We start from the raw sequence: 23,440 nt of genomic DNA on the forward strand, positions 1-23,440 counted from the left end.
GCCGCCGTCAGCTCGCTGGCCGAGGGCGCGTTGCGCTGGCGCCAGGCGGCGGCCGCCGCCCTCCACGCGGCCTCCTGGACGGCGGCCTGCTGCTGCCCAGGCGGCGCGGCGGGCTGGGAAGGGCCCGCCCTCGACCGCGCTGCGGGGCGGGCGTGCTTTGTGGGATGGGTGCTCGGGCTCTTGTGCGTCGCCGGCATTGGGCCAGGAGCAGGCAGGGGGCAGCGGACATGCCATGCAACCCCATCAAGCCCTGCCCAAACCGCTCTCCCTGCACCCCCACCTCTGTGGATGCCGAGGCCGGCCAGGCCCCCCTTGCCCAGATTCGGCCGGAGCCCCGCATGCTGGGACTGACACTGCGAAGTCGGGGCCCGGGGCCGCCGGGGGTTTCCCGTTGCTGCGCCGCCCCCCGCCCGCCCATCCTGGGCGCCGTCGCCTGGGCGGGCAGACGCCGGCGCGGCGGACTGGGCGCACCCATCCTCGTCCAGGAAGATGACCTGCGGCGACTCACGGCCCGGCGCACCCGTGCTGTCACGGTGGCCGGCGCTCTGTGCGCCGTGGGAGGGGGAGCTGCAGCGCAGCACCTCCACGCTGTCGCTGGCGAGGCTGGGCGTGGGGCTCCCGGGCGGGGGCGGGTGGGAGCGCGCCGCTGCATCCTGGAGCGCGGTCGGGGGCGGGGAGGCGGAGCGTGACCCCGCCAGCCTAGACCTCTTGCGGGGCGGGGCGGGCGCCGGGGCCTGCTGCGCGAGGCGCCGCATTCGAATCGCCAGGGGCACCCCGTCCTCGTCCTGCCCGCTGCTGCACTCGCCGCCGCTCGTTCCCTGGCCGCTGCAAGCCGGGGAGGAGGCCTCCCTGGCAGGACTGGCCAGGGCTTCGGGCACTGGTGAACCGGCCCTCCCCGGGTCCCGGCAAAATGTCGGAGCTGGGTGTGCCTCTTCCTGTGATGAAGGGGAGGCAGGGAGAGAGCCGGTCCTGGTCACATGCCGCTTGGAGGGCAGAAAATGCTTGCTCCATATCCAAAGCAGCGCTCACCATTCGTACGCCTAGCCCCAGCGCAGCTATGCAGGCCTGCCTCAGGTGGTCGACATCCGCCAGGGCCTCCTTCACCGCTGTAATCTCGGCCTGCGTCGGACATTACCAGGGACTGGTTTGGGACAGTATGGATCATTTGAGATCATACGATACCTGGTACGAGCTCTGATCTCGCACCTGGAGCTCTGACAGTGCCCGTCTGGCCTGCAAAGGCTGGGCCTCAACAGCGGGAGGGGCAGCTGTCATCACGGGCCCTGGGCTATGGGCTGCCATCCCTGATGTGGCATGGTAGTGGCTTTGGACGAGGGTGGAAGTCATCCGGACCGGGATGGACCCCTTGTTAACAGGACCTTGATGCTCCGTGGCGAATCCCGAATATTTAAGATCACTTTGCTCTCAGTGCGCGTAATTACAATGGATGCGATCAGGCCGTGAAAATGTGGCCTCAAGAAATGCTCGAATATAGATTCTGCTTCGATTGAACGCCCCAGGCCCTGGACAGCGGTCTGGACGAGTTGCCATGCCCCGGGCGTGGGTGGTCGTTCTCGGGGATGTGGGGCGCAGCCCTCGCATGCAGTATCACACCCTCTCCCTGTGCAAAACGGTAATCGAGCGCGCCTGAGTGCACCGTCCTGGCACCAATGCTCTGAGCGTGCCATGGAAATCAACATCTGCGCAGGCGCTCGACCCACCCCCGCCGCTCCCCCCCTACCAGCCCGGGTACACGATAGATCTGATCGGACAGAGGGGGTCCCCAATCCTAAACGATCTCCAGGCCCACGTCAAGCACGGCCGCCTGCGCGTCACCTACCTCCCAGAGCCGTGCGCTGGGTGGTGGCAGTGTGGTGATGGTGCCAGGGGGTGCTGATCCCCATGACCAATGTCCTGGCTCCCCATTCCCATTGATGAAGCGTAGTGACCCGCACGCCTCCAGGCCACCCCAGCTCCCCCCTTTTCACCAGGCCTGCCGCGCTGGCGCGCTGCCCGCGGGCCCTCCGCCTCGTCCTCAAGGCTCTGCACCAGCTCCTCACCCTGGCCTGGCTGACATTATTCTCCCTTCCTCGCCCCGACGTCATCCTGCTCCAGCTCCCTCCCGCAATTCCCACCATGGCGGTCCTGCGGGCGGCGGCCCTGCGCCACGGCGCCCGCCTCGTCTTCGACTGGCACAACTACGCTTACACGCTGATGGGCCTGAGCATGGGGCCTCGCCACCCCCTGGCAAGCTGTTGTTTGTTTTGGGGGTGGTGAACTCGCAGTCGCAGGGAGGGTGGAGGAAAGGCGACGTGCGCCTCCGAGGCACCAATGGCAGCGCACAGGATGTGCGCCGCATGCTGCCAAGCAGCTTGTGCTGCAGCCGGGGGGGTGGAACCGAATCTGCGCCTACCCTAAGCATGGCAGGGTCCAAGGCCCTCCCCCCCCCCCCCCTCCGCCACCTGCCCATGGCCCTCCCCCTCCATTTGCTCCCCTTGCCGCCCGCACAGGTGCGCCTGGCGCGGCGGTATGAGCGCCGCTGGGCGCCCACCGCGCACGCCCACCTGTGCGTGAGCAGGGCCATGGCGGTGGACCTGAGCCGCGCATGGCGCGTGTCGGCCGCCGTCTTCCACGACCGCCCGACACCGGCCCTCCGGCCCGCGAAGATCGAGGAGACGCACGCCCTGCTGCAGCGCCTGCGCCCCGACCTGGCGCGCCCCCAGCACCCGGGGGACTGGCTGGCGGCGGAGCTGGCGGGCACGGCCAGCAGCGCCACGCCGCTGACCGTGCGCACGGCCCCGGGCCAGGCGCCGGCGCGCCGCGGCGGTCGCCCCGCCCTCGTGCTCAGCAGCACCAGCTGGACCGCGGACGAGGACTTTGGGCTGCTCCTACGCGCCGCCGAGCTGTACGACGCAAGGGTGAGGGTGCAGGGAGTTTCCTTTTGGTTTGTTTGGGGGAGAAGGGGTGAGGAGGGCTCCTTGCGGCAGTGGGGTCTAGCTAGGAGGGAGGGAGGGTGGCTGAACAGAATGCAGGGACGGGGCCTGAACCGTAATCCACGGGCTACGAGAGGGGCTGGATCGCGGCATGGGGAACGTGAAGGGGCCCATGCGCATGAGACACTTACCAAGAGCCCAATGCGCATGAGACACCGACCAAGGGGCCCAGCGACAGATGCGAGGTTCGCAACACTGCTCCAGCATTCTTGCATGCTGTGCGCGCAGGCATGCCCATGACCAGCTCATCAAACATGGTCCCCACAGTCTGTTGCCTGACACGCTTCGCCCTTGTCCGAGCACCCCCTCCCCCCCCCTCTTTCTCTGCACTCTTCCCTCTCTCAGGCCCGAGACCTGCGGAAGGGGGAGTCCCTACCCCGCATCCTGTTTGTCGTGACGGGGCGCGGCGCGGGGCGGGCGGCGTACGAGGCGCGGCTGCACGCCACCGCGTTCTCCCACGTCGCCTTCCGCCTGCTCTGGCTCTCCACCCCCGACTACCGCCTGATGCTGGGGTCGGCAGACCTGGGCATCTGCCTGCATGCCTCCAGCTCGGGCCTGGACCTGCCCATGAAGGTGGGGCGCGGCGGGGGCGGTGGATTTTGCTGTGGAGGAATGGGCAGATGGCGGAGGTGGGAGAGGAGGGGGTGGAGTCGTGGTGCGTCGGTGATGTTGCGATGTGTACATCCCTGCCGGCCTTTGGCCCATGGTTTGGGGGAGGTGATGTGGTCTCCAGCAAAGCAGTCCTCCGTCTTCCGCAAGATCGGCTCCCTGCCAGCCTCGGCCCTGCAATTGGTGTCCCCCCGCCATAACCCCAACCCTCGCGCGCCCCATCCCGCGCCAGGTGGTCGACATGTTTGGAAGCGGCGTTCCCGTGTGCGCGCTGCAGTACCCCACCATCACGGAGCTGGTGCAGCCCGGGGTCAACGGCGTCCTTTTTGCGACGGCGGAGGCCCTGGCCGCCCAGCTGCTGAGCCTGCTGGCGGGCTGGCCGGAGCGGGCGGGGCAGCTGGTGGAGCTGCGACGGGGGGCGGAGGCCGAGCGGGCGAGGGGCTGGGACGAGGAGTGGGGGCGGTGCGTGCTGCCGGTGCTGCAGGGCGCCGAAACCTGACTGGCATGTGAACATTCTGCGTACCGTGTGATGTGAGAGGGAACTGGGGGGGTGGGATGATGGAGCAGAAAGAAAGGGGACCTCTCACTGTGGATTCCTGCATGGGAGGCAGAAGGCAGCAGAGGAGATGCCCAGTCAAGGCACGAGCAGGGAGAGGAGGGGCGGCGAGATTGCTAGGCTAGCAGGGAGCAGCACTGTGCCGGGCCAGGCCGGCCTGATTGCATGGCTGGGGTCATCTGAACAACTTGCGCCAGGCGGGGCACGCCCGGATCCCCCGTGGCCCGCTCACAGCTCCTTGACGCGGAGGCCCGTGTTCCTTGCCCCCAGCCGCCACCACTCCAGCAGCAGGGCCAGCAGGGCGGCGAGCCGCGCCCAGAGGGACTGCACCCAGAGCCGGACCCGGCGCGGGCCGCGGGCCTTGAGCGCAGCGCGGTGCGCGAAGAAAGCGCGGAGCAGGGCGCGGTGGGAGTCCAGGGCCAGGGCGCTGCCGAAGCACTCGCCCTCCTGCGTGCGGAATGAGGGAAGGGGCACATACACACATTGCAAGCACCAGGGTCAAGAAGGATGTGTGCAGGTGCATGTGGGCAGGAAAGCAGTGGCACGCCGGTGGGCTGGGCATGCCCCAGGAAGCTTGCTGGCACCAGCACCCCCTCTCATCCCTCGACGACACCCAGGGCCCCCACCCCCCCTCCACACTACAAAAACACTCAAACCTTGTCTTCCCCCGCGCGGCCACCGTGGGCGACGCCGTACTGCACGGCGTCGAGGCAGAGCAGCGTGGAGCGCAGATTGACCCACTGCCGCGCGGTCTTGTCCCGCGCCGCGGCGAACAGCTCCTCCGCCTCGGCGGGGGGCGGCAGGCGGTCGTCCCGCTCCAGCAGCGACCCCCGGCCACGCAGCGGGTGGTCCGGCGCGGCAGCCAGCTCCCGCGCCAGGCGTGAGGCAGAGGCCACCAAGGCCCCCCCGGCCACCGCCACCTCGTCCACCAGGCCCAGGGTCGCGGCCTCCGCCGCCCCAATGGCCGCCCCGGACAGGATGAGGCGCAGCGCCGGCTGCAGGCCGACCAAGCGGGGCAGGCGTTGCGTGCCCCCCAGCCCGGGGCACAGGCCCAGCCGCACCTCCGGCAGGCCCAGCCGAGCGTCGTGGGCGGCCACGCGCGCGGTGCAGGCCAGCGCCAGCTCCAGGCCGCCGCCCAGGCAGCTTCCGGTCACCGCCGCCACGCTGGGCTTGGCGGCCTCCTCCAGCTGCAGGCGTAGGTTGGCGACGGCGGCGGGGCGCCCGCTGGCCACATCCAGCCCGGGCTGGCGCAGGAGGTTGATGTCCATGCCCGCGCTGAAGATGTCTGAGAGTGGAGAGGGGGGGGAGGGGCAGGGGCATGCCAGAGGGGACGGTGGGGGACCGCATGTCATGCGTGCAACGGTTGGCTCGCAGAGGGGTGAGAATGCAGCGCCATGGTCATGTGCACGGAGGGCAGCAGGCAAGGGGAAGCATTACCAGGCGCGGGGGGGAGCCGCCCGGCAGGCCTCCAAGCGCCCCACCAACCTGAGGAGCCGGTGATGACAAACGCGGCAACGTCGGGATCTGCATTGCACCGTTCCAGAGTCTTGAAGAGTCCGTTCAGCACTGTCGAATCCAGGGACGGTGGGAGGATGAGATGTGAGTCAAAGGATCACTCTAGTTCCCTCATAACAATGTAGAATGGCAATGCCTGGCGCACCATCCGGGTGCAGTGCGTTCACGGGAGGGTTCTGCAGCGAGATGATGGCCACACCATCCACCACCTCGAGGCCGACCAGTGAAAAAGATTCTGGCTCCGACATACTGAAGCGACGACCGACACACAATCGGTGGTGGTCAGCGTAGGGGACGGGGTGATGTGCGAGTTTTAAGTCACGATACTGGGAAGGTGCACAGCAGCCGTAATAGTTCTGCAATACCCTGTGAGCAGAATGAATAGATCCATGAAGACATGGCAAGAGCCGCAAGTCACATTGCTTTCTTCCAGCCCAGAACTGGACTACACGTTCCAGATTGGCGTCTGTGTCTGCTGGTGGAGCCTTTCCATGTGTACAGGCATCATCGCAGTCCTGTGCAGCTGGATCCCTACATGCTCAAATGAAAATGTCAGAGCGTTCATAGATATCAATAATTGCAACATCATATTGTGGTGTTGACAAAAATGTCGAAAACGCAGCCCCCTGTGTTAGATACTCTTTCCTGGACTGGCTTTAGTGGTGAGGGGATGAGGACTCGGCTACCCTCGAGGCCCCGAAAACGTGCCCGACTTTCTTCTGTACGCGATCCCCATGCCGCAACCCTCACCGGTGTCTGAAGAGCCACAGGCAGGGCACATGGGCCGCTCTGCAACCTCGATAGTTTCTATAAGAAATATGTGCTCGATGTCGGAGGTGCCCAGACCGTCATGCGGGCGCCCGGCGGCCCTGTGATCTGCTCGGTTTATCCCACCTGCAACTGCCAGCGATGACGCCACATGCCGCGCCCCCTGCCAGCTCCCAGGCCGCATGCTCTGCCCCAAGCCACTGATCCTGGTCTTCCACTGACGAGGATGCCCGGTACCGGGACCATGGCCCTCAAGCATCGGTTTGGCCCCGCCCCCGTGGAGCTGGGCAAGACCTCCCTTGTCACCGCCCGGTGCATCGCGAGGTACCCCTGCTCGGAACACTGCCGGGCATGCAGGGCCCGCCCAGCATGCCTGTAATGCCCCATTCCAGCCATTGTGCACGCCTCTGGGCGCCTCTGAGAGTGTCTGCCTTGTGGGCTTGTCTGTCCCTTGGTGGATAGCTTCCCCAAAGGTGTTAAACCCGCTCCCCCTCTCCCCACACGTGCATGGCAGGGGCCACGAGCTCCCCCAGCTGAGCCTGCATGGCATGGGCCTGATCAGCCTGACGCGCCACAGCGACGGCAGCATCACCTACAGCTTCGGCCCCCCCTGCGAGCGGGGCTTCCACGTAGACGTTCCCGCCGAGCCCCACCTGCTCTTCCAGGCGGGCATCGACCGCTTCAAGGCGGACGCCCGGCGCAACGGCAAGGCCAAGACGTCCGTGCGCGGCCACGAGACCGCCTCCAAACGCGGCCGCGAGGCCGCCTCCAAGCGCACCAAGGAGCCCGCCGGCGCGCACGCCGCCGCCGCCACCCGCTCCTTCGACTTTGAGCTGCTGCCGTCGCAAACGGCCGCCGCCACCCCCCTGGCGCTGAGCCACACGCTGCCCAGCCACCACGGCGCGGCGGTGAGGGAGCGGGATGCCCTGAGCCCGGGCCACGAGCACCGCGTGACCTGGCCGCTCACCGGCGGGGACAGCCTGGACACGCTGCCGCGCCAGGCCATCTTCCACCGCTACAATGCGTTGTGTGCCTCGGGGCAGCTGGACGCCACGCTGGCACTGCTGGAGGCCTGCCGCGCCGCGGGCCGCCTGGACGTGCTGGAGAGGTGAGAGGGGGGTTAGGTGGAGGGTTGGTTGGTATAGGGATCCTGGTGCTGGTGGGGAACGTGGCAGGGCCCGGCTGGATGCAGCCCCACCATTCCCGCAGCCCTGCCGAGCGTGAGTGCCCCTGCCACTCCTCCACATCCCAGCGATCCATCCCCGCTCCTTGAGGATCTCCTGCTCGGTGCGCCCCACTCACCCGACCACCCACGCCGAAAAACAGGCTGCGCCAGACGGTGTTCCTGCGGCGCGCGGCGGAGAACCGCGCCGTGCCCGCCGCCCTGCGCTTCCTGCAGCTGCTGCCGCGCAGCGCGGGGGACAAGCGCACCTACAACATGGTCCTGGGCGTCTGCGCGGCGGCGGGGGACCTGCGCGCCGCGCAGCGGGTGCTAGACATGGCCCGCACCCGGCGCGACGGCGTGGACGCTGCGATGCTGACGCAGGTGCTCCGCGCCTGCGCGGTCACGGGCGACGTGGACGCGGCCTTTGGCGTCTACCGCGGGGCGCGAGAGGCGCGGCTGCCGCTGGACCGCCAGCTCTGCACCACGCTGGTGGCCGTGTGCGCGGCGCGCGCCGCGCTCGCCGGCGCCGGCGACCGCCGCGGCGCGCTGGTGGCGCTGGAGCGCGCGCTGTCGGTGCTGGCCGACATGCGTGCCGCGCGCCTGACTCCGGACGCCGCCGCCTGGAATGCGCTGATCACCACCGCGGGGCGCGCGGGCGAGCTCCAGCGCGCGCAGAGCCTGGCGCGGGAGATGGCGCGGGCCGGGTGCCGGCCTGACACCTGGACGCACACCGCGCTGGTGGACGCCGCGGCGCGCGGGGGGAGCCCCACAGACGTGCGGGCGGCCTACACCGCCGCGCTGGCGGCCGGCGTCGGCGCGGGCAGCCAGGCCTGCCCGCTCTACACCGCCGCCATCGTGGCCAGTGCACGGGGTGGGGCGGATGCCGACGCCGAGGCTGGGCTGCGCATCTATGACGACATGCGCAGGTGTGTTTTGGGGGGAACGGGCGGGGGGGGGGTTGGAGTCCGAGATGGTGTGCTGCCTGGGTGCCTGAATGGGGCAGCCGTGATCACACATGGTAGAGGTCCTCGCGAACCGGGTGTGAGGTCGCAGAATCCTTGTCCTGAATGAGCTGCGCGCGCACGATGACGCATGCCTGTTCCGGGGATCACGCCTTCTTCCCACCCCCTAACCACATGCTGTGTAGGAACAACGTGACGCCCGACGCGACAGCATACTCTGTGCTCATCCAGCTGGCGGAGCGGGCGGGGCGGCCGGGGGTGGCCGCCAGCCTGCAGGTGGAGATGGCCGCGCAGGGGATCGCGGCGGCGCCGTCCAGGCTCGGGGGGGCGAAGAAGGGAGCGCTTCCGTCCGGCGCGGAGCCGGCGATGCACGTCCACGCCACGCGTGGGGGCCTCGAGCTGCAGCTGCGCGGCAGCTCCCTGGTGGGCGCGCTGCAGGCTGCGGCGGCGGCCGGGAGTCTGGGCGACGTGGTGATGCTGGTGGAGGAAGCCGTCGGGAAGGGGGTCCGCCCCGATCAGGACGTGTTTGGCGCCGTGCTGGCCGCCTGCCACTCCTGCGGCGAGTCCGCCCTGGGCCTGCAAGTGCACAGGCGAGTCGGGGGAAGGGGGGAAGGGAAGGAGAGGGGGGAAATACGCTCGTCTGATGCCGACTGGGGCAGGGGTGTGCTGGAACCTTGATGTGGACCACAGCCCTGCGTGGTGGCTCACCCGCCAGGTCACGTTGTGATCGTTGACCAGCCTTCCACCAACCTGCTGCCACAAAGTTGAGAGTGCAGACGGGCACGGCTTCACGAGTCGAATGTGCATTCTCCAACACCTCCCGCTCTATATACCCACCACTCACAGGGCCATGAAGCTCATGGATGTGGACGTGGAGGAAGCGCACGCCACGCTGCTCCTGCGCATGTGCTACGCAGGGCAGCGGCCTGCCTCGAGGCAGGCCGGGTCTGGCGCGCCGGCGGGCGAGGCGCCCGAGGCATACCGTACGCAGCAGGGCCGCCGTCTGCTCCAAGTGAGCAGGGTGACCCTGGGAAGGCATGTTGAGCGGATCGTGGCTGGATTGCTGTGGCTGGGCCTCTGAACGAGAACTTTTGTCTGACCCGGGAGGCCTCGACCCCTTGCACAGGCGCTGTGGCCGGAGGAGTGCAGGCCTGCCCGGCTGAGCGGGATGGGGGAGGTGGACTGGCACCTGCAGGCCAGCGAGATATTCAAGCACACCACGAAGCGCCAGGCCGGGGGCCCCGGCAGCCAGCCCCGGCTCCTGGAGCTGGCGCTGCGCTGCCTTCGCGTGCCCTGGGTCCCCCGCTCCCGCCCGGAGCGTGAGGGACACGAGCTGGCCTGGCAGCCCTTCCAGGTGCGACAGTGGGCTCGCGGGTGTATTTGCTGTTGGGTGGGAGGGTGGAGGCCGCAGGTCTGCTTCTGTGGAGGCCGTGCCTCGATGTCCAGCAGTTGAACGTATCATCGACACACTCCTGCCTTCTCCTCTTGCAGGGCCTGGGGTCCATGAGATATGGCCGGCCAGGCATGCCGGCCTCCCCCCTGGACTGGAAGGTGGGGATCGAGGCCGTGTACCACCGCAACGCCCTTGCCATCCTGGAGGAGTGCATCGCCAGGTGGGACAGGGGGCCTGCGTCGAGGAAGGAGGGGTGACGCCGTCATCTGATGATGTTTGAGGCATGCAGGGTGTCGGTCGCCGGACCCCGAAAGGCGCATCGGAGGGCTGCCACGTCTCCAGCCCGGGGGAATGCGCTGCAATCACGCGCATCAAAGACCCGGCCTCACCAGTCCCCGTCCCTCCACACTGGCAGTGGGGCGCTGCCAAACTTCTCACTCCGGCGCGGGTCAAAGATTGATCTGCGTGGCATGAGCCCTGCTGTGGCGGAGGTCTACGCCCTGTCTGTGGTGCGCCGGGCTTTGCAGAGGCAGCGATCGTGGATGCAGGGGGTGGAGACCATGCAAATAACCATGCTGAGCACCTGAACAGAGCCGCCCGTCTCGGGCAAGGGAACTAGTGCCCTGCCATCAGTCGTGCGCCTCACCCTTTCCCACCCCGATCACCATGCAGGTGGCTGCCATGCAGCGCCTGATCATGGCAGGCGAAGACGAGGCAATCGCAACGCTCGTGCTGAAGGTGCCCCCCTACAATGCCTCCTCTGTGCTGAAGCCGTCGCACAGCGCTGCGCCCCCTGCGCACCCCCCCGCCCAACCGGCGGCTCGGGTGGGCCTGGGGGTGGCGGGGGTGCTGCGCCGCCTCAGGCTCTGGACCAAGGAGGATGGCGAAGCCGGGCGCATCGTTCTGGAAAGGAAGACCGTGCTGAGCTGGACCAAACGCGTCACCAGGCGCGTCCTTGAGGGATGGTGGGGGTAGGAGGGGAGGGTGGTGGATGACTTGTGGTGGTGACCGCATGGAGGCACGCAGTCTGTATGCTGATCACTGCAACCCCACCCGCCTCTGCATTCCCTGCTGCTCGCCTCATGCCCTGCACACCCCTCTTCAAATGCAGGCTGCTGGAGGAGCGGAGGAATCACGTCGCGGCGCTGAACAATCCCTGCAGCCATGCCTCCCAGAACCCACTGCTCTCCCAGCGCCGCAGCATCCGGAGCCTGGACCTGTGAGGGGCCGGCCCAGGCGCAGCATGCTCAGCATGCGTCGCGGGCACAGTCCGCGTCCGGCGGGGAGTGGGATGCTGTCGGGCATCGGATCCTGGTGACCAGCCCTCGGTCACCCACGACAGCCTCATAGAGCGTGGCCCATCCCCCGCTCAATTTTCTCCGTGTCGGTATGTTTACACCAAGCAACGTCTGGTTGTGCATGCAGGTTTTGTGGTCAGGGAGGGTGGGAATAATGTACAGGTTCAGGGAAAATCACTCCCGAGAGATGAGCGCACGGCCGGGGGGGGGGCGGCAAGCGAGTGCATGCAGCGGTGGGACGAGAGGCCCTGGCTCCTGGAGGTCCTGCCTTTCAGATGCAGGTAGGCAAGGCACGGCCGGGTACAGGGGCGGCTGGCACTTACATGTAGGTCCGGAGGGCGCGGGCCGGGCTGCCGTGTTCGCCTGCTTCGCACGCTGCCCCTGCCCGTCAATTGGAAACACACAAAACGAGGTGGTGAGGGGCAGGAGTGGGGTCACCGCACCCAAAAGGGCAGAGCCTTTCAAGGCTCTCTTTTGCCGGGGGGGGGGGGCGGCGGTTCCGCACACCGGCCTGCACAAGCTAGGCGAGGGCACATGGCGGTGGTCTAGAGACGGCGACAAGGTGCTACGGTCGAGAAGGCGTGAGGGGATACTTGTTGGTCTCGTGGGGTGGGGGGATGGCGGGGAAGGGGGGGCCGATGGCTCTGCGCCAGCATGGCCCAGTCACCATGCGACGCCTGCCCACCGCCCCCGCTCTCAGGCGCCAGTAAACGAGCGAGGGGCGCCGGGGAACCACCAGTGGCGGCCCCCGGTCACAGGGAGGCCCCCGCCGTCGCCACGCCGTGCCAGGAGCAGGAGGCGTGCGCGATGATGGGCACAGCGCGCACGGCGTGGTGGCGCGTGAGCGTGCGCTGCAGCGCCATGATGCGCGACACCAGCTCCGCCAGCTCGCCCTCGCGCTGGGCCAGGCGCGCGCTCAGCCGCGCGTTGGCCGCCGCGGAGCGGTGCAGCGCCACGCAGGCGGCCGCACACCCCGCGGCCGCCACCAGCGCCGGCCACTCCGGGGCGGCGGCGGCGGCGGCCGCGCCGCGCTTGCGCAGCCGCGCGGCGACGCCCTGCGCGCTGCGCACGACGTGCCCCGGAAGGTCGCCGGCCAGGAGTGGGGCGCCGCCCAGGCCGCGCGGCAGCGAAGCCCACATGCCCACGCCCAGCCCGGCGCGCAGGCCCGCCACCAGCCCGGCCAGCGAGGCCCAGGCGCCGCGCGCGCAGTCCTCGCCCATGGACCCCAGCGCAGCCAGCATGCTGCTGACCTGGCGGGTGAGAGTCACCAGTTCGCTGGCCGCAGCCATGCAGACCCGGGTCAGGAGGGGGGCGGGGTAGGCGGAGGGGACGGGCTCGACAGAGGGGATGGGCTGGACAGGCTGGATCTCGGGGTCAGCCCCGGCCTCACTGGCGGCCGGGGAGGCGCCCTGGGAGAGCATGGGGGTGACGGGGCACTCCTCCGGCTCCCCCGCCGCAATCAGCTCGTTGGTGAAGTGGGAATCCGAGTCGGAGGCCTGCTCGGAGGCGGCGCCGTCCTGTGGGATCAGGGTGGAGGCAGCTCAGCGTGGGACAGGCGGGAGGGACTTGAGAGGGAGCGGGCGGGACGAGGGCGGGAGGAATTGTACAGTCAGCACGAGCAGCAGCGCACAGTAGCACGCCAGCCCCACCCCTCAACAGCAGGGCCTGCACAGGCCGCCCACCGCCACCCTTGATAAGGTCCAGCACCGCACGGCGGTATGATTACCACATTGACCCACCGTTGCCAGGCTGCTAATGCATGGGGAGACCTCTACCATGGAGCGCCCGCTCTCGCCGTCTTCAGGCTCCGCTGCGATGAGGCCGTCCATGCTGGGAGTGGAGGCGTGGTCCTCGGGGTTCACAGGCACGACGGTGTCCGACCCCTCGCCGTCCACAGAGCCTGCCAGCACGACAGAGGTGCTCAGTGGCAGCTCACGCGCCGCCTCACCCTCCTGGAAGTCGTCCTCGCGCAGAAACTCCCAAGAATTCGTGGAGTGAGCGGGGCTGGATGGGTGCTCGGGCTCGGAGGAGGCCTGCCGGGGGCTCATGAAAGCCCGGTCCTCGTTGCCCTGCAGGGGTCAGCAAAGGCCGGGACCGCGTCGGTCACGGAGAGCGGGGCGGTGGGGCTCTCACGCACGCATGAGCCAGCATTACGTATATCAGCAGGGAGCGCACCGTCATGAGGGCCGGGGAGGTGGCATGCGCCTCGTGCACAGGCTCCATGGTGTTCAAATCCTCGGCACCCGACATGGATCTAGAAAGACCTGTCGGTAACTCCTGTGCGGGGGCCGGGAGGGGTTGCAGGGCAGTAAAACTCAGCTGCCGAGCTACATGTTGCAAGCCCGCGTGGGCCAGCGGTGGCCAGACTGCGAACTTGAGCCGGGTCTACGCGTCCGGCTTGAGACCATGAACAACCCTCCGACAGTCGGGATCGCAGCCTGATCCATTCCGATGCAGTCCTTGGGCTACAAAACATAATCTGAGCAGCTCTCCAGTGGCTGACTCGCGCAAGGGGCAGCTCCTGCCCGCACCTGGCACTAGGGATGTCGGTCGCGGTGTTTCCCTGCCCCGGGCCAGCGCTCTCGACACTCCCCTTTTCCACTGAACGCACAGTCACCACCGTCTGGTGGAATGAGGAGGGACGGATCTGCTTGTACATGGCGCAGGTGAGGGGAGTGCGCTTTGCTTCATCTTAGCGCTAGCGCTTCGCGAGCAGGTGTCGGAATTGACCCGGGGGTATAGCAAAAGAGGGAGAACCTCGATCCGTGAGGATGGGAGGTATGCACATGTCGGTTGTAGGGGCGAAGAGGCCACCTTTCAAGGCAGAGAGGCCCACCTGGAGAGTCTATATCTTGATCCCATGGGCCTGTATCACATACTTGATTCTTGATGGGGTCTGAGGGGTGACTCAGTGGGAATGGGGCTCCTTGCCCTGCGCCATACCCAAAGTCTGAACGACATCCGGCTCGCTCGGAGCATGCTCATGGTCAACCTCGGTGCTCTCCAGCAGCGCCACACCGTGCCCGCGTCAGGCGCGGCCCACGGGCGGGCGCTCCTCTCCCATCCCTGCTGCCGGCGCGCTTTCCAGCTGCTGCAGCACCGCCTCCAGCGTCTCGGTGCGCAGCGCCACCTGCTTCCCGCGCATGACGTCCACCAGGTCGCCCAGCTCCCGCGCCGGTGTGGCGCCCAGGAGCAGCGCCACCCCGTCCAGCCACAGCGCCTTGGACCAGGGGCAAGCCGCGACGGCACGGAGGAAAGCGCGGCGCACGGCCTCCGGCCCCGCCCCGGCCCGCGCCTCGCCGCGGACCAGCGCGCGCCAGGCGCCCGGCGCCAGCGCCGCCGCCTGGGAACCTCCCAGCCCGCGCTCGCGCGCGCGGCGCACCACGCCCCGCGGCGCGCCGCTGGCCTCCTCCAGCCCCACCGTAGCGGCGAGGGCCTCCGGTGTCGGCGCGGCCTCTGCAACGCAGCGCAGCGTGCGCCGCACGCGTGCGAGGCCCGCGCCCGGCACTGCGCGGCGCGCCAGGGCGAGCGCGGTCGCACTCGCCGGCAGTGCGCCGGCCAGCAGACCCCGCAGCAGCCAGTCCGCGGCGGCCGCGGGCGTGACGGCAGGCGGCTGCAGCGCCGAGGCGTCCAGCGCCAGCTCGGCGCGGGCGAGGGCCAGCGCCTCGGCGGCCGCGGAGGCTGAGCCGAGGACCCGCCCGCCCTCCCCGTCGTTGCATGCCTGACGCGGCGGGATCAGCGCGCGCAGTGTGCCGTCCAGCAGGATCAGCGCGGAGGCGGGCCCGCCGCCGGCCGCCTGCTCGAACGCGGCGGCTGCTGCCACCATGGCGGCGCTCTGCCAGGTGAGCACGGCGCCGCCCTTTCCAGTGATGGACGAAAGATGAGCCTGAGTAGAGCGGGAGAGACTTTGTCAGTGATTGCTCGTCAAAGAATCGAGTGCACGGCGCTTACTATGTACTGAGGTACAGCGCAGCACGCAGGAAGCGACCACAGGTACTGGGCCCCAAACTTCCATGCTAGACATAGATCCGGCCATGAATCCACAGCCTGTACAATTTCCTCACCCTTCCCCCCCTTCCTCCCATCACAGGTACAAGCACCTGAAATCCCTTGCGTGCGGCAATGAGGGCAGGGGCCCCCAGCGCGTCTGCCCCGGGGTCCGCAGCGAAGGCGACCCCCCCCCCGCTGCCCAGCCAGGCCAGCGTGCGAAGCGTGGAGGGGTGGCAACCCCCCGCCGGCAGCGACAGCCCCGGCCCGGGCCTCGCCCCACTCTCCAGCCGGGCAGTCGGCCAGTGCCAGGGGGGCGAGGGGGGCGCCGGGGTCTGTCAGCCGGCCGTGGCTCGCGCTGGATAGGCATGCCAGGGCCACCTTCCGCGCCGCCTGATAAGAGTGGGGGGAGGGGGGTACTCCTTGGTGCCTTGCTTCCAAGAAGAAATCAAATCTGTCCGAGCACCATGTTATGAAGCCCATCCAGGGTTCATCGGCCTGTCAACCTGTTGCACCCCCTCTCCCCCTTCAGGCCCAATTTCTCAAAGTGTCATGACCCCGGGGAAAGGGAGCACGCACCCAAATCCCACCCTTGCACCCACCTTGACGTTACCAGCGGCCCACTCCAGGTGGAAGTAGGCCTCCCAGAGGTCCAGGTCTTCCCTGCGCGCCGCCAGAAGTTCCTTGGCCATTGCACGCGCGGCCTGTACGCCCCTCTCTTCCCTCGTCAGATGTAAAAGGGCGGCGGCAGCGTGCCGGCGGCACGCGGCGGGGTCCTTGAGCTCCACCAGCTGCCGCAGCAGGCGCAGCACAAAGTCGCGGCGGGTGGGGTGGCAGGCGTACCAGGCCTGCAGCCCGCGATCAGTTGTGGCACCGGAGAGAGGTGCCCCTTCCGCCACCTGCAGCTCAGGCCAGGACATGTCGGCCAGGGGTTCCAGCGTCTCGGCAACCTCCGCCAACGCCCGCGCCACCGGGCCCTCGCTCGCCAGCGCCACGCCTTCCAGGGAAGTGCCCAGCAGGGTAAGGCAGCCCAGTACCACCTCTTCACGAGCCCTGGGGGAGGCTGGGGTGGGTTGCAGGGGAGGGATCAGGGAATTGGCGCAACTGAGAATCATAGGCTGCTCTGATTGGTTTCATTGTCATTGCGTCCCCCTAGATCCCGCCGCCCCAGATCTCCCTGCATCCCATGGCGACCACACACGCGCTCACCCAGGGGCAGGGCCAGGTGGGAGACCCGGCCCCAGGCGACGGCGCGCTGGCCGTCGCACCCTGGGTCGGCCTCGCCGCCGGGATCCAGGGCGAGCACGCGCAGGGGGTGCCACTGGGCAGCAGACCTGGACTCCTCGCTCTCCAGCCAGGAGGAAAGCACCGCATCTGTCATGGTCTCCCCAGACTCCAGCGCCGCCTCCAGCTCCAGGCCCAGCCTGGGGTGCAGTGGGTGTTGGAGGTTCAGAGAAACGATGGAGGGAAGGGGGTGCTTGACACCTGAGTTTCGGGTTCACGATCCACTGCCAGGACCTGCTGTTGGACCGCAGAAGATGCTGCCCTGCCACCCCTCACCTGGCCATGAGGGCTTCCTCGCTCTCCTCCTCCTCCTCCTCTTCCTCCCCAGGCTCTTCCATAGCCTGCTCCTGCTCGTCCGCCTCGCTCCCGTCACCTTGGTCACCTTCCACCTCAACCCGGTCGTCACTTGGCTCCGGCTTGGCCTCCTGGAGACCATCGCCCTGAGGGCCACCAACATCCAGCCCGTGCCCAAAGCGCCGCCGGATGGCGGGCCCCAGCTCCTCCCACCCGGTCCACACTCCGGCAGTTGCGCCGCTCTCATCTTTCTCCTCGGGAGCCGCCGCGGCAGCCGCGGGCTCGCGCCTTGGCACCGTGGCAGACACAGGGGCGGGCGCGGCCTGCCAGCCTGCCAGCCATGCCGCCCAACCCCTGGACCCTGGCTCGCCCAGGAGCGGACTCCGTCCCGCCCAGTAGTCAGGGAACATGTCTGGCAAGGCATCCTCTGGCCAATCTGGGGGGGGGTTGGAAGGAGGTGGGCCAGGAAATGAGTGGGGTAGGACTCTGCGCTAGGTTCTGGTCGCATCGAGGGGCCAAGCACAGCGCAGAGGCCAGGCTTCCCTGTGCACAAGGGCACGTGGTCCAAGACCCAGTGTGGCCAACTGTGGGCCTCGGCTGCTCACATCCTTACTCCTTCCCCTCCCTACTATCCCCCCCTCCCAGATCTCATCCCAAAAGGGCACGCACCGTCGGGGCGGCACAGGGTGTACTCCAGCAGGAGCTGGATGCTGCCCACAAAGGCCTCAGTGTGCCCACTCTGGCGCATCAGCAGCACGCCCTGCAGCGCCAGCCCCGCCAGCTGGCGCTCCCACGCCTCCAGCTCCGCCAGGTCGGCGCCCCGCGCGCGGCGCAGGGCCAGCGCTCCCGCCACGGAGCGTACCGCCGCGGCGTACTGCGCCTCCACCTCCATGGCGTTGAAGCAAGAGAAGGCGCGGAGCCGGGAGTGCAGGAAGGCGCGCCAGAGGGCGGGGCTGTCGGGGTGGGCCTCCAGCACTGCGCGCCACCGCCTTGCCATTTCCGCCTCGTCGCAGATCACCTTGGCCTGTGATATATGGCGGTGGTGGGGTGGGGGGTGGGTTGAAGGAATGTGACATTTTGGTATCGAGCATCAAGGCAGGTGTCAGTGTTTTGGCAGAGGCATTGTGAGGCATGTGCCCTGGAGAAATTGCCCCCCCATGATGCAGCCCATGTCCTCGTATATGTCTTCAAGTGGGATGTCGATGTGAAATCCTGAACTAATCCAACTCACGGCTTCCAGCAGGGCCAGGAGGAGTCGCTCGGACCCCGGGTGATGGTGCAGGGCCCTCTCCAGGATGGCAATCTTCTTCTCCGTGGCTGCACGCTCCACCCCCTTTCCTCCTCGAGCCATGGAGCGCGCCACCTCGTCCTGTCGGCAAGAGGAGCGAGCGATGGGCTTGGGGTATCCCACTGGCCGTAAGCGAGACCAGGGAGGCATGCCGACTGAATGTGAGTCACCCTGCTTAAGCTTCTTGCTGCCAAAATGATCGTGGTAGTCGCGAGCCTCACTGTGAACAGTCCACAAGATCAATATGACCCACCCACGTGTCCCTTACTTGCCTGTAAGGCAGCAAAGTCGAGCCAGGTCTGCAGGTCCTGCGAACGCTCCCGCGTGGCGGCACTGAATGCCGCGGTCTTGGCAAAGGTCTCGTCGAGGGTCGTCAGGCCTTGGGTCTCTGCCTCACCAGTCGCTGGCGCTTGCCCGTGTCCTCCCTCGGCAACCCCTGTCTCCAGAGGAATGAAAGAGGGAGCTGGCAGGAAGCTCGCCTTGGGGGCAGGGGCGTCTGCTGTGGCCGGAGAGCGTGCAGGGGGCTTCCAGCGTCGCATTCGGGTGCTCCTCTCCAAACGCCAGAGCGCAGGCGAGAAGTACCGTGGCAGGGAAGGTGATTGCTCGGACCCGCCCTGAGTAGGTCTGTGAATGGGAAGGAGGGGGGTTGTAGAGCCGGGCTCTTCCTGGAGTAATTCCAGCAGGTCACATGAAGGTCCGTCAACCAAAGAAAAACACTGCAGCCACCACGGCCGCGGTTTTCGATGCTCTACAATATCTCAGCATTAGGACTCAGCCCACCGCCAGCCTGCCCTCTCACCCCGCCTGCCGCGGAAGCCTTCTGGCAGCAAAACCGCTCCGATCTGCACGGCGATACAGGGGGATGTCGCGCCGGTACAGGCCCTCAAAGGCCACGTTGGAAGCGTCCTGACTGCACGTTAAATTGAGGACAAGGGCAGGCGTCAGAACTCAGAAAAGTGAAGAAGCGTTTGACATCACACAAGAAAGCCACATCGCCCTTCGCCGCCCTTCAGCCAAAGATGACATCCACGCGTCGATCATATGCCGCCCCTGGTCCCTCGTCTGCATCACGAGCACCCAGTCTGGCAATGCGATTGCAGCAGGCCCGATTGGGCACATACCCGGTGTCAAAGTAGTAGAGGGGGCCCTGGACATCGTGACCCTGACGAGGGGCCCAGCGAGACACCTGAGACGCACGTGCATCCACACCTGCTGCTCTTTCGAGCTTGGATTTTAACTGCAGAGGGGTGGCATTGTGGAAGATGGGTTGTTGAGATATGACTCCAACCGTAGGGCTGCACTCTGGGTGATCAACCCCATCTCAACCTTGGGTTCAAAATGTCACCCTGCACCCTTCTGCAGCTCATGCCCTCCGAGGCTTGTCACCTCGATCTCCTCATCGCGGGAGGACCTCCTCTTGTGCTTCTTCTTGTGCTTCAACCTATCCTCCTCTCTCCTCCGCCGCCGAGACTTGGGCGCCGGCTGTGCCCTGGCGTCGTGGGCGCTGGAGCGTGGAGATGCAGGTCCTGGGCTGTCATTGCCTTGCTCATCCTCACTGCTGCTGGAAGCAGCAAGGGCCTCCGCAGCTCTTTGAAAGCTTGCATCTGACGCATCAGGTGTTGAAGGGTGATTACAGGTGAGTTATCACCCCGTACATCTGCAGGGCTGCCGTGATCAGCCACCCATGCTCACCCTGGGCAGCAGTGCTGGCCTTCAGGGCCTCCTCTTGCTTCTGACGGAAGCTGGCAGCATCGAAGCTTGATCCCACAGTCAGCCAATCCATTCGCGGTCCATTCGACAACTCGTCCATTACTCCTTGCTCCGCATCGGAACACGAGGCGCAGAAAATACAAACTCACTTCACCGTACCATGCAGACGCACGGGCGAGTCATGGGATCCAAAAAATTGCTCAATGCGTACCTTCCATGACTTATAATCTGATGAGGCGGTGGTCGTTGACGCGATTCGACAGGAACAATGTTGCCGATGGGGACGTCCCCGACATGAATCGCGCGCGCTGCACAAATCGGAGAACACGCATTTTGGCGGGAAGAATGGCCCAGCACCAGGAGGTTCCTCACTTTCTACTACGGAACGAGAGGGAGAGGCGGCAACTCTTGGGGGACCGCTCCTCCAGCCTCGCCCTCTTCGAAGTTGTAGGTACCTCCCGACGAGCCGCCTCACCCGTCACCATGGGTGCGTGGGGTGCTGGTGGCAGCAGCAGGGCCCTGGGATGCCTGAGCGGCGGTGGCACTGCCGGGAGCCCATGCACCTGGGCCGGAGCTGGAGACGCCGATTGCCTCCAACCGAATCATTTGGTGTGTTATTGACTGCTGCTCAGATAGCCCGTCACCCTTCCCTCCCTCCCCTATTGTCTCTGCAGGTCGCGTGCGCACCAAGACCGTGAAGAAGGGTGAGCGGGCCATTCTGGAGTTGGCCCACGTTGATTATGGCGCCTGCATACTGATGATGGGATATCTCGAAGGCTGCCAGATCCGCTTCCTCGGCTCAACACCCGTTCCTGCATAGCGTGGGAATGGGCGGGGGTGTCGCACCAGCCCTGCCGCAGGCTTCACTGCCGACACACCACCGCCCAGGGTAGCCACAGATGCATGGCTCCTTCCCCCCCCATAGCACGAAGCTGACTCCCCTCTCCCTCTCTACACTCAATGTCCCTCCCTGCAGCCAGCCGGGTCATCATCGAGAAGTACTACAACCGCCTGACCCTGGACTTTGACACCAACAAGCGCATCGCGGAGGAGGTGGCCATCATCCAGTCCAAGCGCCTGCGCAACAAGATCGCGGGCTTCACCACCCACCTGATGAAGCGCATCCAGCGCGGTCCAGTGCGCGGCATCTCCCTCAAGCTGCAGGAGGAAGAGCGTGAGCGCCGCATGGACTTCATCCCCGACGAGTCGGCGCTGAACACCGCCGCCATCGAGGTCGACGCCGACACCGCCGACATGCTCAAGGAGATCGGCCTGGGGTCCCTGCCCGGCATCTCCATCGCCAAGGTGGGGTGGGCGGTCGCTGGACACTGGGCATGGTTGGGGACGGGGTTGTCGGGAGCCACTGCTGGGGCTCCTGGCTAGGCTGGTTGTTGTGGGCGGGATTCAACGCTGTGTTGGGACGAGGTCCCAGCTGTAACGCGATTCATATTTGCTGTCGTCCTGCCGAGCTCGACGCAAAGGACGGCTGCGGATGAGGCTCATTGCATTGGGTGCCGACTCCGGCCATGCAGGCCACCCTTGGTCACCGCCCCCCCTGCACACGCGCAAGGATCTGCTTGTGCGTCACCCCTCTCCTTCCTCCATCCCACTATGCGCAGGAGGCCCGCCAAGACTTCCAGCAGAGGGCGCCCCGCCACTGATTGCGCGCCGGCCCGTGCATGTCTGTGTGCCTGCCACGGACCCTGTAGGATTACCTGGAACGGAAGATCTGGCTGACTGAGGCACAGCGGTCAGGATCACAGTGGGACTTTCGAGCTCCTTTTCCTGTCTCCAAGTGCCAAGTCTAGCAGTGGTGATGGGGGTAACAGCGTGGCCTGCTGGGGACACGGCCTGCTGTCATGAATGCCCGGACGGGTGCATGCAGCGCTGGGAGGCGCGACCCCGGTAGAAGGGCCTTGGGGTGCCAGCAGACTGTGAGTCACAGCTGATGGGAGCAGCGCAGAGGAAGAGGGGGGGGAAAGGATGCAGGTACCATGCATTACCTTCAGATACCAACTCAGGCGCCGCCCCTGAGGCCGGCGCGAGGGTTGCCGGCCGTGCGCGCCGCCCCCGCCGCCGCCTCGCCCTTGCCGCCGCCGGCGTGGCCTTGCAGGACGGCCATCAGGACGCTGTTCAGCACCTCGTGCGCAGCGTTCCTCACCCCCGCCGCCTCCTTCATCAGCGCGCCGCGCACGGCGGCGGGCGCCGCCAGGCCCGCGCCGCCGCCCCATCGGCGTCTGAGCGGCTTGTGCGAGGTCTCCCTGGCCGCCGCGACGGCCGCGCAGGCCGCCGGGCCCACGCACTCAAGCCAGCGCCGCGTCGCAGCCAGGGTGGCGGCCTCGCCGGCGGAGGACGGGACGGGCCGGAACTTCCCGGCGTCAGGAGTGGGCGTGGCCCGGGTCAGGAGGGGCACGGATCTGGCGGCGGCGGCGAGCGCCTCGCGGGACTTCCGTGCCTCGGCGCCCAACCAGGCTCGCAGGCCTGGAGCGGCGCCGTTGTTGCCCGGCCCCGCGCCGTCGCCGTCCCCGGCAGGTGGCAGCCAGCCGGGGACGGCAGCGTTCGGAGGTTCCAGCATCGCCGCACCTGGCCAGCCCACCTCCTCGGCCGTGAAGGCCTCCTCTGCAGGGAGAGAGGGTGGGCGACGGCGTGGGCAGCGTGCCGGCAGTTGCATCAGGGTGTCCGCCTCCTAGCAGAGCAGTGACATGCTGTGCCGGTGTGGTACGGCGCGTCCTGTGCTGGCCCAGATTCGTTCTTCCCTCGTCAAGCCTCCAGCCCTTGGCGCTGCAGCTTCGCACAAACTCCTTTCCCCACATCACCCCCACCTCGCAGCTGGAGCCAGATGCCGTCCCCCTCGCGGTACACCGGGCACCCCCAGCGCAGCTTCTTGGCCCGGGCGGCGTCGCGCAGCTGGTCCAGCTGCGCGGGCGCGCCAAGCATCGACCCCGGCACGCCCAGCGCCTGCCAGTAGCCCTCCTCGGGGGGGATCAGGCGCGGCCCGCCCGGCGGCGGCAGCGGCGGCGGGCTGGCGGAGGACGCGCCGTACGCGTCCACGTGCCGGGGAGCGGCGGGGACGTCCAGCAGGCCCAGTCCGCCGTTTCCGCCGCCGGCGCCGCCCTCGTCGGGGACCGGGATCCGCTGCTCGGCCGCCCCCAGGGGGCCGGGGCGGGGGGGCGAGGCCGCCCAGCTCCGCGGGCTGTCGGCGCCGCTCTCCTCGCCCAGCGCAAAGGCGGGGGGCGGCAGGGTGTGCACCCAGGCGCCGAGCGCGGCGTACTCGCCCGCGTGCGCGCGGCGCGGGTCGACGACGCGCCGCCCTGCCGCGGGGCTGTAGGGCAGGGCGCAGGGCGCCTCGCCTTCCTCGCACACCAGCTCCGACTCGGGGACGGAGTGGCGCCACGCCTCGCCCGTGAAGGGCGGGGCCGCGCTCGTCCCCGGCAGCGGCTGGGAAGTATGGGGGTGATGAAGGCCGTCGGCAATTGCTCAAGGGAGCAGGAAGGCAGCTGGCTATCATGCACTGTCCCGAAGTAAGGGGAGGCTGGAGCCCGACCTCTTCTAAATGCACGACCACACAAGGGAACACGTGCATGTGACCGTGGCTATTTTGAGGCATCAACAATGCGC

The 23,440-nt window shown here is 67.6% G+C and overlaps 8 protein-coding genes across 8 annotated transcripts in view; 4 read left to right on the forward strand and 4 right to left on the reverse strand.

The window, feature by feature from the left end:
- Nucleotides 1–1,549: 1,549 nt before the first annotated feature.
- F751_2568 (Chitobiosyldiphosphodolichol beta-mannosyltransferase) lies at nucleotides 1,550–2,277 on the forward strand (the record flags this gene model as incomplete). Its single annotated transcript, XM_011400320.1, has 3 exons — nucleotides 1,550–1,582; nucleotides 1,745–1,851; nucleotides 1,992–2,277. The coding sequence occupies 3 exons, from the start codon at nucleotides 1,550–1,552 to the stop codon at nucleotides 2,275–2,277; spliced, it is 426 nt and encodes a 141-aa protein (XP_011398622.1).
- Nucleotides 2,278–2,582: 305 nt separating this feature from the next.
- Nucleotides 2,583–4,101, forward strand: F751_2569 (Chitobiosyldiphosphodolichol beta-mannosyltransferase; the record flags this gene model as incomplete). Its single annotated transcript, XM_011400321.1, has 4 exons — nucleotides 2,583–2,786; nucleotides 2,874–2,918; nucleotides 3,339–3,566; nucleotides 3,835–4,101. The coding sequence occupies 4 exons, from the start codon at nucleotides 2,583–2,585 to the stop codon at nucleotides 4,099–4,101; spliced, it is 744 nt and encodes a 247-aa protein (XP_011398623.1).
- A 285-nt stretch (nucleotides 4,102–4,386) lies between these two features.
- F751_2570 (Glyoxysomal fatty acid beta-oxidation multifunctional protein MFP-a) lies at nucleotides 4,387–5,921 on the reverse strand (the record flags this gene model as incomplete). Its single annotated transcript, XM_011400322.1, has 4 exons — nucleotides 4,387–4,605; nucleotides 4,815–5,443; nucleotides 5,644–5,724; nucleotides 5,819–5,921. The coding sequence occupies 4 exons, from the start codon at nucleotides 5,919–5,921 to the stop codon at nucleotides 4,387–4,389; spliced, it is 1,032 nt and encodes a 343-aa protein (XP_011398624.1).
- A 764-nt stretch (nucleotides 5,922–6,685) lies between these two features.
- On the forward strand, nucleotides 6,686–11,184 carry F751_2571 (Pentatricopeptide repeat-containing protein MRL1, chloroplastic; the record flags this gene model as incomplete). Its single annotated transcript, XM_011400323.1, has 11 exons — nucleotides 6,686–6,765; nucleotides 6,956–7,549; nucleotides 7,768–8,095; nucleotides 8,168–8,532; nucleotides 8,754–9,131; nucleotides 9,415–9,580; nucleotides 9,695–9,922; nucleotides 10,060–10,181; nucleotides 10,377–10,470; nucleotides 10,634–10,926; nucleotides 11,073–11,184. 11 exons carry the CDS (start codon nucleotides 6,686–6,688, stop codon nucleotides 11,182–11,184), a joined length of 2,760 nt encoding a protein of 919 aa, XP_011398625.1.
- Nucleotides 11,185–12,011: 827 nt separating this feature from the next.
- On the reverse strand, nucleotides 12,012–13,509 carry F751_2572 (hypothetical protein; the record flags this gene model as incomplete). The annotated part of the gene is made up of 4 exons (XM_011400324.1): nucleotides 12,012–12,146; nucleotides 12,330–12,776; nucleotides 12,999–13,235; nucleotides 13,393–13,509. 4 exons carry the CDS (start codon nucleotides 13,507–13,509, stop codon nucleotides 12,012–12,014), a joined length of 936 nt encoding a protein of 311 aa, XP_011398626.1.
- Nucleotides 13,510–14,287: 778 nt separating this feature from the next.
- F751_2573 (NRDE2-like protein) lies at nucleotides 14,288–18,175 on the reverse strand (the record flags this gene model as incomplete). Its single annotated transcript, XM_011400325.1, has 7 exons — nucleotides 14,288–14,479; nucleotides 14,864–14,980; nucleotides 15,360–15,444; nucleotides 16,446–16,670; nucleotides 17,038–17,260; nucleotides 17,494–17,848; nucleotides 18,056–18,175. The coding sequence occupies 7 exons, from the start codon at nucleotides 18,173–18,175 to the stop codon at nucleotides 14,288–14,290; spliced, it is 1,317 nt and encodes a 438-aa protein (XP_011398627.1).
- Nucleotides 18,176–20,305: 2,130 nt separating this feature from the next.
- Nucleotides 20,306–21,483, forward strand: F751_2574 (40S ribosomal protein S17; the record flags this gene model as incomplete). Its single annotated transcript, XM_011400326.1, has 4 exons — nucleotides 20,306–20,309; nucleotides 20,497–20,526; nucleotides 20,799–21,127; nucleotides 21,442–21,483. The coding sequence occupies 4 exons, from the start codon at nucleotides 20,306–20,308 to the stop codon at nucleotides 21,481–21,483; spliced, it is 405 nt and encodes a 134-aa protein (XP_011398628.1).
- Nucleotides 21,484–21,761: 278 nt separating this feature from the next.
- F751_2575 (hypothetical protein) overlaps nucleotides 21,762–23,440 on the reverse strand; it is a gene marked incomplete at both ends in the record, with an annotated part of 3,191 nt that continues 1,512 nt past the window's right edge. The window contains 4 exons of the mRNA XM_011400327.1: nucleotides 21,762–21,767; nucleotides 22,122–22,441; nucleotides 22,645–22,795; nucleotides 23,072–23,260. Coding sequence (XP_011398629.1) covers nucleotides 21,762–21,767; nucleotides 22,122–22,441; nucleotides 22,645–22,795; nucleotides 23,072–23,260 — 666 coding nt within the window. The remainder of the gene's footprint in view (nucleotides 21,768–22,121; nucleotides 22,442–22,644; nucleotides 22,796–23,071; nucleotides 23,261–23,440) is intronic.

The sequence above is a fragment of the Auxenochlorella protothecoides genome (genome assembly GCF_000733215.1).
Source record: "Auxenochlorella protothecoides strain 0710 unplaced genomic scaffold scaffold24, whole genome shotgun sequence".
In the NCBI taxonomy this organism is placed as follows: Eukaryota; Viridiplantae; Chlorophyta; class Trebouxiophyceae; order Chlorellales; family Chlorellaceae; genus Auxenochlorella; species Auxenochlorella protothecoides.